This window comes from Colossoma macropomum, unplaced genomic scaffold (genome assembly GCF_904425465.1).
Source record: "Colossoma macropomum unplaced genomic scaffold, Colossoma_macropomum, whole genome shotgun sequence".
Classification (NCBI taxonomy): Eukaryota; Metazoa; Chordata; class Actinopteri; order Characiformes; family Serrasalmidae; genus Colossoma; species Colossoma macropomum.
The window spans coordinates 18565417-18577847 of NW_023494793.1; the positions used below are offsets into that span (position 1 = coordinate 18565417).

Here is a 12431-nt window from a genome sequence, read left to right on the forward strand (position 1 = left end):
CGTTTTATAAATCTACTTTGACCTGAAGTTGAATTAAAATAGTTGCAAAGAAAGGATGTAATGCTCTACTTTATCAGTTTCACAGTTTTTTTTGTAACTAGGCTCATTCTGAAATTATTGCCTGCAACATGGTTCAAAAGAAGATGAAGAGCACTGTGAAATGTTCAAAAAACATCTTAAACAGGGGATTCAATCATGCGTGGATATAAAAGGAGCGTCAAAAAAGGCCAAAAACCACAATGGAAATCTTCTGACTTTCGACCCCTCAGACAGAACTGTATTAAAAACTGCCATGTTTCTGTGATGGAGATCACCAAATATTTTGACAAACCTTATTCAATAAACACCATCTGTCACTGCATCCACAAATGAAAGTTAAGACTGTACTACGCACAGCAGAAATGATATGTCAACTATGTCTAGAAACGCTGCTGATCTCTCTGGACTCAAGCTCAACTAAAATATATTGATGAACAGTCGTGTATTGTGGTCTGTGAGTCAAAATTTCAGATAGTTTATGGAAATAATGAACGTTGTGTTCTCTGGGTCAAAGAAGAAGAAAAGGACTGATTGTTATCAGCATGATGTTGAACAGCAAGCGTCTGTCATGGTTGTGGGGGGTATTAGTGGGTAACTTGCAAATATGAAGTGTGAATGAGAGCAGAAAGGTGTGAACCTAGGTAATACCTGAAGATACGAGTCTTCAGACCACAGAGGAAAGAACTGAGCGTGAGAACTGACTGCAGTGCAGAGTCCGGGGGAAAGTTCAGTCCACCACTCAGAGGCAAAGACACCAAAGCAGAGAGACCCAGCATTACAGGTCTGCTTAGATTTTAAGGAAGGACGTGAGCCTGGAAATTGGATATCAGTATTGTTCTAAATATGTGAAGAAAAGACTGTCCTGTAGTAAATATGACTTCATAGCTTTACACAAACAATGTAATAAATGTGAGTTAAAAGAAACATCATTATGTTTCAGGTCCTCATTTAGTTGATGTTGTCATTACTGCAATTTTATTAGAATAGAAATCAGACCACAAACACATCTCTAACTCCTCTCTGTTCTCAGGCCTCTGAGACTAAATTTGGCTGATATGTGCACAAACAATGCACTCATAGTCTACAGAAATATAATCAGTGAGATGTTTCCACAGTTTTGTATCTTTGTGTGTGAGGTTTTCTGTGCTCTGCTAAATAATCAGCTAAATAACTAATTACAAGTTATTAATGTGGAGGATCTTCAGACTGCAGAATGTGATTTATAATGACTTGCAGATGTTTTGTTCATCAGTCAATTGTACACTGAAACTAGAGATAGCACAATACCACTTTTCCTTACAAAATATTAAGCTTTAAAATGAATGATTTTTAACTGAAGCTCTTCACTTAAGGTGAACATCTAATAGGCTATTATGTTGAAAGTTCTCAAATGTTTCACCAGCCCACAGGAAGAAATACACAGGCAACAATATTGCATCACACAGTCATCATGTTCTTTAAACCTCACCCAATCAATGTGGCAGGACGCATTATCCTGCTAAAAGAGGCCACTGCAATCATAAAATACTGTTCCCATGAAGGGATGTACCTGGTCTGCAACAAAGTATAGGTTGGTTGCATGTGTCAAACTCACACCCACATGAATTTCTGCACCCATATTTCTGAGCAGAACATTGCCCAGAGCATCACACTCCCTCACAGTGCATCCTGTTGCCATCACTTAAACAGAGCACACATACTCGGCCATTCACATAATATTAAAGAAAATGGACCGTCTTCTATTGTTCCCTGTCCAGTTGTGACACTCACATGTCCATTGTAGGCACCTGGTGGACAGGGGTTAGCACGGGCATTCTGACTGGTCTGAAGCTACACAACTCCTTATGCAGCAGTGTTGTGACACATTCCTCATTTCTCCTGTAACCATCATTAAACTTTTCTGTGAGTTGTTTCACAGTAGCCCTTCTGTTAGTTCTGACCAGGCGTTGCCCTCTTCATGTCTTTGTACATAGATGAGCCTTTGATGCCTAACAGCCTGTCACTGATCGATGGTTTCTCCCACCTCAGACCACTGTCTTTATGTACTTACACCCCACAAGTCTTGTTGTTTTGGACATGTTATATGACCACAATGATTTGATCCTTCTTAAAGCAGCTCAGGTCTGCAAACCTGCCCATTTCTAACACATCCAACATGTCGACTGTGAGAGCTGACTGTTTGCTAACTGTCTACTATGTCCAAGACCTTGACGTGATGTTCTTACAAGATAATCCTTTGACCTTTATATTTGAAGAAGATCGAATAATAGACTACAGTTTGTTGTTTTGATGATGTTAATGGTTTTACCGAGTCTCTGGATCCCTGACTCACCACACATCTCCCCGACTGAGCTGGAACGTACTGCATAGCAGTGAGTATTCAAGGGGGTACATATCAAGCCTTGTTGGATTCGGGTTGAAACCAGACCACAATCCGTCAATGCCTGGTTCAAAATGTGGCATTGGAGAAGGCTTAAAATTTGAAAGTGCAGTGTATTTACAAGGATATACATGAATATCCACTGGTGTCCGTCACTTTCCAGGTTTCCAGGGAGAAAAACCTAGTGTTCAGGTTGTGGTTAGTCCTTGCCTTACCTATCCTCTGATTTTTGGGACAAATTGGCCACAATTTAAGAGATCAGTTAAGGAATTTATAGAGGAGGGGTCCTGTGGTGTTGTGGAAGTGAGAGAAGAAATTTACATAAGGAGGTGCTGCCCACGACAAGCTATTAATTACTTACCAAGCGGCAATGGCCCCCTTGAGGTCACACAACAAGTAAGAGAGATCGAATATGAGGTAAAATGGTCCAACTGAGGAGGCTCACTCCAGGCATACCACCTCAACCTCCTTAAACCTTGGCCCATATGCAAAAAATGAATTCCATTAAAAAAAAATAGTTTGATGATTTTGGTGTGGAGGAGTCCAAGTGGCCTGCACAGAGATCGACCTCAACCCCACTTAACACCTTTGGGATGAACTGGAGCCAGGCCTTCTCATCATCATCATCATCCCATTCCCTTCACTGTGTGCTGGCTAATTTGATAACTGCAGTATGCTCAAACCATCTGACTGGATACCTTAGTTGATGTTCCATTTGGTTATACAACAAATGTATAACTAATGATATCTTGCATAACAAACATGATTTCTTGTCAAAACAGAAACATTATTTTTGCAACATTTCACAGACAGTAACTCAACGACCAATTACTGTTTTCTCTGGTGTTGGCATAGCAACAACCAACATGACCCATTGGTTGGGTCCAAGCAACCCATACTTTTTGATGAACATCCAAAGGATTTGTTTGTCCTCTGCTTTGTCATTTGTGCAGCAATCATCTCCAAAAGTAACAAACTGAGTTGCAAACAACCCAGTTATACATAAGTGCTCATAACGTTTCAACTCATGAGTGAGGTGTGAAATTTCCAGTCTCCTTTTGCTTTTCCAAAAAGGAAAATAGCCTACAAAATATTAGTGTTTGTTTCTTTTGTGAGCAGCAAAGGACACCTTTGTTACTGGGCTGTGACACAAATAAAATAAGCTGTAGTAAAGCAGACACTGAACAGTAAAAGAGTTTAACATGTGCCTTTAACAGTCTTTTGGAAAAGAAAACTATCAAGTCATTGTTTAGGCAAAGGTTGTTCTTTAGGAAATAACAGTTTGAAATCTTTTTTTCCTAAAACTATTTGGTTTTGTACCTGTCCAGGGTGTATCCTGCCTTCTTCCCAATGACAAGTGTTTTTTTATCGAAAATAAATACGTTTATGTAAATATTCTCTCTTTTCTCAATGTCAGCCACGTTAGCACTATAAAATATATTTTTAAATCGCAACATGCTGTGTCGAAATACAGTTTACAATGGTGTAAAATGTTAGTAACAAAACTATGGGAGAATGTCACTGGTTATAAATCAATAAGCTATGAATAGACCTGCTCTGCACTTTATCAGTCAAGCTTATTTCTAGAATACTCAGTTCTGCCTGAGAGCTGAGAGAAGTTAGATGTGTTTGTGGTCTCACTTCTATTCTAGTATAACAGCAGCAATGACATCATCAACTAATGAAGAACTAAAACTCAATAATTATAGCAGACTGTTCTGATGATAGACTACTAATCAATATGTTTACTATCATACAGTGTATCTATTGCCCAGGTATAGAGTAGTGCTCCAATATGCTGGATAATTTCATTTACAATGTCATTTTAATAGAAATAGAGAAACAGTAAAACAGAGGAGAAGAAAGGAAATCAACCCTTAAATGGCCTCAGCAATACAAGTCCCCATCTGAGAGAGAGACAATGGTCAGTGTAAGATCATATCAACTCTGGAGACACACACAGACAGCAGCACTCAGCCAGTCGCACTATGCTTTAAATAGTGCATATTTTCCACCCTTCTTGTAGTGAAGTGCTAGAAAGGCCAGGAACCACAACTGCACACCTGTGACCTACAAATTATATTATGTCAACACTGTCTAGAAATGCTGCTGACATCTCTGGGCTCAAGCTCATCTTAAATGGACTGACACACCATGGAAACATTTTGTTTTCTGCAGAATTTTCAACAAAATACTAGTGTTAATAATTACATTTCTTAAAAATGTCTTTGTCTCTGCTTATGAATACATACATTTTTAATAAACTGCATCAATACAGTGTCAAAAGACACTACATATGTACATTTCAACTGTATATATGCACTGGAAGTAAAACAAAAGTGTCTGAAATCTTTTCCCTAAATGTAATTATTCAGTGAAGGCAGAAAACTACATCAAAAATCTAGACACTTCATTTTACATACATGCTCCTCCTGCAGTGTGCAGGTTTTACCGTAGGCCTCATTCTGTGGAGTAGAAGAAAATGGTTGTTGTTTGTTGTGGATCTTTGGAATATTGGATGTTACTGAACAGGGATGTCAGTTCTGTGAAACTGAACCGTCTAATAAAGTAAAGGTAGAACAAAAGAGACTAAATGTAGAACAAAAATCCACTTAAACCCATGTAAGCAGATGCTGCTGAATTACCCATAGAAGTTACCAGAATCTGGACACTAAATCAAGATATTTCCCACAACTCAGTCACCCAGAATAGACAATCAACACAATTCATCATTCACATTATTCATTTTATCTTTATTGAAACAAAACAGTACGTTTTTTAAAAAGTTTACAAAAAACAAATCTCACTTCAAATGTGTATCATATTTCTGAGTAAAAGATATTTACCACACGTAAAATACAATGAACTATCAATAATGTTCAACATGTTGAACTATGAATAAAAAATACTATAAAACAATAAAAAGTGAAAAAATAATACTGCATTTACAAAGTTAAAGTAAACATTGAAAACCGCTCAGTTACTGAATTTATGAAAACAAATATTTTTGCTGAAAGTTGTGTTTCTTATAGTACAAAAAGCTTAAGCAAGACAAATATCAATAAAAGGAAGATCAAAGAGGAAACATGATTAATTAACAAATTAATTCATTTTAATTCAGGAGCTTCATCTTTTTAAGCTAAAGTGATTGTAGCTTAAAATGAATTTAATCACCAAATGCCTTTAGACAGAACAGTTATTGTTAACATAAAGGAAAATGTTACATTACTTAATAAGTAATAGCTGCTTTAGCTGAATATATTATAAATATTGCCAGGCATATCAGCTCGACTTAGACTGTAACAAACTGCATCACGTTCCATGTTTTCGTTCATTCATTCATTCATGTGTTTGTTTGTTTGTTTGACAGGGACACAGGAGATAAACACTGTCACATACAACGCAACACATGTAATGTATCCACTCTGCTCAGTGAGCTGCTTCAGTGGGGTTTTAGCTCCTTTTCCTCTCCGAGGTGGATCTGTTCTGTCAGATGAACTAAAAGACTACTAGAACTGCACTTACTGACACACAGCATGAATGAACAGTTAGATGTTGAGCTGTTATTTACAGCCTCCTTTTCTGACCTGTCATATTGAGTAATCTCTAAGTGGGTGTTAAAGCACATTAAAATATATACGTATAATGTAAAATCCTGGTATTCACTCAGCAAGATGCTCCAGCTTCCATCACTGCTTATGTTCTGTTCTCCTCATCAGGTTCAGCTGTGAAAAACACAGTGATCAACATTTCATATTAGTCTTTCATCAGATTTTATATAGTAGTAAAACACTACTAACACTTTGAAGAAACACACAGAGAGACTGAGTTTTTACCTTGAGCTCTGTAACATTTGACCCCCAGCACGATGGACACCAGCAAATATGGAGACACTGCCATTAAACTACTGAGCAGACTGAGCACTGAGACTGGAGCTCCTGAACTGGACACACCTGATACACACACAATAAAATCACTGTAATGAAGAACAGAAACTACTGTCAAACACATCAAAATAAAAATGCTAATTATTATTTTTTGTTAAAGCAGCAGACCTCTGACTGAGAGCCAGCTCTTTGGTGACTCTCCTTTCTCTGGGTGTTTACAGTGGTAGAGACCTTCATCTGACTTTGAGACAGTACGGATGATCATCTCTCCTGTAGTCTGGGTCTGGAGCAATGATCCATCTTTATAGAAATCAGCTGTGAGGTCTGAGGGCTTTGTGGAGCGAAATAAACAGCGGAGAGTCAGAGAATCTCCCTCAGTCACAGGATGGACAGGACTGTCCAGAATCACATCACCATCTGTAGGAGAGAGTGAGACAGCAGAGAAAACAGAAAGTGTGGAGAACTCAGTAATGATCTGAACACAGAGACCCCCATCATCAGTGAATATTAGAGACAGTGTAGTAAAGAAGAATGAATGCAGACTTTTCCTTCCCGGAGAGTAAAATATTTTCAAGTATTTAAGATAAAAAAAACAAATAAAAAATAACATATTTTGGTAAAGAATGTCTACAATTCAGCATGATAATACTTCACACTTGGTTTTCATGTTCTGGGAATCATCTTTAAAAAGTTAATTTTTTTTTTTAAATTACAAATTACAATTTTTTGTGTCTCTGTGAAGTCTGTGGTATGTTTGTGTGGTGTTTTGTATCTTTATGGACATCATGGTGTTTGGAGGATGGTTGTTCTTGAGAAGATGGTTGTGACTAACAGAAGCCGTTAATTATGCAAATCTCCACACTGTCCTACCAGACACGGTGGTGTGGTCATTGGTTGTCATTGTGAAACTGGGTGAAAGTGACTTTGTGGAGATTATTTGAAAGAAAGTGACTGTTGCAGATTTAATTAGTCTGTAATTAGTCTCTCATGATTAACATTTACCAGTAACATTGTGTTTATTTGATAGTGAATGAATCCAAGTTTTCATTATAATAGTTGCTCTATGTAATGATGATTATGTTGTTAATAATGAATTTTTTATATTTAAATTTAGATTTTTGGTCTTCTTTGTTTGTTTTTAACTATCTGGGTTCTTTTTGGACTCATTATTTTTGACCATCTGGGCTCTGTCACATGACAGAAATTCTGAATGGGTGCTTTTGATACCTTTCAAAATTTTTCATTTCAAGTCTAGCTGTGGTAAATTACTCACCTCACCAGTGAACAGTACTTTAAACCTGTATAGCTAAATATATCAGCTTGCGTGGCCAGAACTAACTGTTGTATGTATATTATGTATGAATATAACCGTGCTGATATTTCGCCACAACATCACAGGTTTTTCACAAACACTGTATCACTCCACTGAGACGCCATTGTTAAGCAATGACTGTGACAGCTGTAGGAGACACTCAAGACCTTTGAACGTTTTTACTTCTTACTTTGCGCACAAAATGATTTGGTCAGACTCTGAAGATGAGACTACACTAAATTCCCAAACTGTCAGTTGGTCTGTGTAAGGAGCTGGAGAATGAACTGCCGGCTGTGCAGCGAATGAACGGAGCTCGTTACTCTGACGTAGCTGCTTGATAAGGAACTATAATTTGACGGAAGGAACTGCTAACATTAAAACATATTAAATGCCACGTTCACGGTCCAATTGAATTATTTCTTACTTTATTTATTTATTATTTTATTTTTAACTGTTGTATAAAAGCAATAGAACACTCGAGGTTGTGTGTTATCGCGAATAACATCACGGCTGTGATTTGGTAGATCATCACGTTATTTCGCGATAACACACTCCCTCTCGTGTTCTATTGCTTAAATGTACATATTAGTACATATAGTACATACATACATTAGTACATATAACTATAATTCACCAAAATGCAAACAATAGACAAATAAATATCTCCGAACACCAAGATCAATATCACCAAGAACGCTAAGACTAATCAAGAGGGGAAGGAAAATCTTAGTACAAATTGTTCTATAGTGAACCTAAAAACTTACTATTTTGGTTCTATACAGAATCATTTCAACAGGATTCTCACCATAGAGAAGAAGCATCCAATCATGCAAAGAAGACTTTATGCAAATAGTTCATTGAGTTTTCATGGTTCTTTATAGAAACACTGCCTTTTCAGCTTGAATATAACCTGAATGAATCAGTTTTCAGCTTTTCTATCTTTGTTCCAGCATTACTGTTAGAGAATAACTGTTAGAGACTCACTGTGCACTGTGATGTTGAGAGGATCACTTCCTCCTCCAGATTCAGACTGACACCAGTAAACTCCAGTGAGGGATGTGTAGAGGGAGCTGATGTTGCATGTAGATCCTGTAACTGATGAACAATCTGACACCTCCCCACTGTGTGTGTATCGCCTCACTCTCCATCCAGTAGAGTCACTCTGTCCCTCACAGCTCAGTGAGAGAGAGCCAGCACTAAAGTGTTGAGTTCTGCTGGGACTGATGATCAGAGAGGCTGGAGGAGATGAACCTGAACACAAGATACACATGTAGCACACTGATAAATACTAATGCTAAACAAACATATTGTTTGTTAAAATAGTTATATATATTAATATAAATTCATTTCTGTATCTCCTCACCAGTGATCCATAGTGTCTGTGGAGTGCTGTACTGTGTCTGATAGGCTGGTTCTCCTCTCTCTGCTCTGCACACATAAACTCCTGTGTGATTTAGAGCAGCAGGACTGAGAGTGTAGGAGCCTCCAGCTTCTCTTCTGCTGTCTGACAGGAGCTCTACATGATACAGAACATTGCCATGAACGTCTCTTATTTGTTGTAAGCCTTGTCTGTAGAGAACAGCTCTGTACCAGCTGAATGTCCAGCCTGTAGAGGAGCCTGTAACCTCACAGCTTAGAGTCACTGAGTCTCCTTCAGTCAGCCAGCTCTGTGGAGACACACTCAATACTGCCTGAGCTACATCTGACAGAGAGAACATGGAGAATATAACAGACTAAATCAAGTTTATACACAGTGATAAGATCATTACATACAGTATAATTAATGAGAATATTAAAACAAATCCACAGACTCACCAGACACAGTCAGTGTAACAGCATCACTGATCTCTGAGCTCTGAAAGTCATTTTTTCTTTCTCCTCTGCAGGTGTATTTACCACCGTTAGACTCTGTAACAGAGCTGACTGTGAACTCCTGTGTTCTTCTGTTTGGGGACAAACGGTCATCTTTATACCAGCTGTAAGTCCACTCAGTGTCTCCTCCTGCCTGTATGTCACATCTCAGAGTGACCGCCTCTCCTTTAAACACCTGTTTATCAGGCTTTATGGACACCACAGCTTTAGTGCTGTCTGTAAGAAAATCACAGTTCCCAACACTGTTAATAAAATCAATGTTCAGATATTGAATTAATAATTGTGGATATGTTTTGAAATACAGCATTGTGCAATTGCCTCCTGTTTTCAGGAGGTTTGCTTTCAGGTTTACATAGAAATCTGTAGATATATTTCTCCACACTCACAAAGTTCAGAGTTGGCTGCATTTTCTGATTCTCTCAATCTAATTAATCCCAAACACAGTCAAAGGTGGGGAGGTCAGGACTCAGAGCTGGCTATAGTCCATTGTTCTGAGAACACTTGCAGTGTCTCTGTTTGATAAGCTTGTATTTGTCTTGTATTTGTGCTGGGGTTGTTCTCTTGCTGTGGAATTAATTTCTTCCCAATCAAACATTTTTCTGATGGTGTTTTCCGATGTTTTCAAATTTCAGAAATGTGATCTGATTCCCCACCATGCTTGACTGATGGAGAAAAATAATTTTAGCCAATTATAATATTATATTTCACGCCTCCACCCACCCACACCTATCACTAAGTGAAACACTCAACGAGCTCAGAGATCTCAGTGGGAAACCTTTAATAATGCTCAGCCTCCTGTAGTAGATTTCTTTAGAATATCACAAGACGTGTTTAAGAAAGTTTGTTGGGTATTATTGCAAAATTTTTCACCAAATTTATTCATAGAATCTGCCTAATTAGTGATTTTTCTTTACATTTTATGGTTTAATGTTATAGTGCCAGTGTGAACAGTAAGTGAACCAGAACTAATATGTAACAATGTGTCATTTTCTGCTCCGGTCTGAACCAACTGAACCAAACTGCTATGTAAACTGACCCTCAGATTTAAGGGGCCTTTAAGTGCATGTAAATGTAATAAAACTTGTTTGTTCCTAACTGCACTGCTACAATTCAGCACTATAAATTACCACTCTTACCACTGAAAATCTCTTACCAGTAACGTTTACCCAGAGTGCATCACTGTAGTGTGTGTAGTAGACCGGGTTTCCTCTGCCAGCTCTGCACCAGTACTGACCTCCATCAGGGAGACTAACTGAGCTGATGGTGTAGACGTTGGTGATGGTCTCCTTCTCAGAGTTCTGTGTGTGTTTGGACCAGTAAAATGTCCATCCAGCAGACTGAGGGAGGTTACAGTACAGAGTCACTGTGTTTCCTGTCAGTGCAGCTCCTTCATGGTTTGAGGTGATTGTAGGTCTGACTTTTACTGTTGATGAAGAACAAAGTTCAGTTGAGAGAATTTAGGCAATCAGCTTTATGTTATTTAGAACTGTAACTTTTATTTTGGTTTAATGTTTGAAGTAACACAGATAGTAGAGTTAACTCACTATGAGACACACAAGAATGTAACGTCTCCAAAAACACTGAAATGTTTCTAATGTAGCAAATACATCATTATATGTCAGAGTTTCATTTAATTTTTAATCCACACATGATACCTTCACACTTTTGTTCGTCATTATTACAGAGGAAACAGAGTGGAGATCAAAAGAAAAGTGGTAGCAGTAAATTAATCAGACTTATTAGACCAAGAAATGGTGGAAAGGTGTAACTGAGGGACATATAATGCCTGACAAACACTTATGTGTCCTAATATCCAGATGTTGGTGTCGTTTTTGTATCATTCCTTAAGCTGAAAAGGTTTTGGCTTAAACTCTGTGGGAGACTCACTCACAGCTCAGTGTGAGAACTATTAACAGACAGAGTCTTAGTTCAGCTAAACCTTATCTAGATTACTGTATTTGATAAAAAATCATTTTAATATGATGTATGAAGACAAAGAAGATTATAAAGCAACATTAAGGTCAGTTAGCTAACTAGATTAGTTAGTTTGATCAATCAGTCAGATTAAACAGGACTGTTCAGTGCTCACATTTATCATTAAAACATTGTGTGTAAAGATAAATATTAATGCACTCAAACAGGCCATTCTTTGTACTGTTTCATTAAAGTTTGCTGAAAGACCTTGTGCATGTGTTCTCTTTGGTGTCTAACATTGCTCTGACTAGCTTTACTGTTAGCTTCAGCTCATCTGAAAGGGCAGCTTTTTAAAATCCTAAATGTATTCAGAGCTTCTCTTCAGTGTGACTATAAATTTTACTTTGTACTGCTGAAGTTTTAGTCTGTTACAAGGCAGCCTGAGCTGAAAGTTTGATGGATGTAGAAACAATAAAAAAGTAAGATGAGACTTTTGTGGTCGATTAATTAGTGCAGATCATGAGAAGATCTCTTATACATGATATTCAGAATGATCTGTAATTGTCAAGTGGAAAGCTAGAAAACTGAGGAATGAGTGGACGTTTCAGAAACAGAAGCGTAATCATGGCAATATAAACAAATAATGAAACAGCAAAAAAAAAGCTTTCACATTTTAAAGCCTTTTTTCTGACAGAAAATGAATGATAAACCTGTGAAATTTAAAATGACTGGTCTAAAATGAAAAGGTCTGATGTGTCTGCTGTGTTTGTAACACATTGCTGTTAAAAAATCACAACATGCTCTGTTTTGTGCAGTGCGCAAGTTTTATTCTGCTATTCTTGAGTTGCAGGACAGTAATGAAGTGTTATCACCCTCTACTGGGCTGACATGTTCATGGGAGCATTTTTGAGTAATTTTTGTTTTCTTGTGTGGACAGAAAAGTTTTTAAAAACACTGCTGGTGTGGATGAGGATTATTTTTGAATTCAAAAAAGATTTTTTTTTAAATATCCGGATACGTGTGGACG

General features: G+C 37.6%; 1 protein-coding gene across 1 annotated transcript in view; it reads right to left on the reverse strand.

The window, feature by feature from the left end:
* Nucleotides 1–6030: 6030 nt before the first annotated feature.
* LOC118814056 (sialoadhesin-like) overlaps nucleotides 6031–12431 on the reverse strand; it is a 96044-nt gene continuing 89643 nt past the window's right edge. Inside the window, exons 4-10 of the mRNA XM_036579723.1 lie at nucleotides 10644–10913; nucleotides 9434–9706; nucleotides 8982–9320; nucleotides 8603–8869; nucleotides 6475–6723; nucleotides 6256–6372; nucleotides 6031–6144 (exon numbers count right to left, since the gene is read on the reverse strand). Coding sequence (XP_036435616.1) covers nucleotides 6116–6144; nucleotides 6256–6372; nucleotides 6475–6723; nucleotides 8603–8869; nucleotides 8982–9320; nucleotides 9434–9706; nucleotides 10644–10913 — 1544 coding nt within the window. The 3' untranslated portion in view covers nucleotides 6031–6115. The remainder of the gene's footprint in view (nucleotides 6145–6255; nucleotides 6373–6474; nucleotides 6724–8602; nucleotides 8870–8981; nucleotides 9321–9433; nucleotides 9707–10643; nucleotides 10914–12431) is intronic.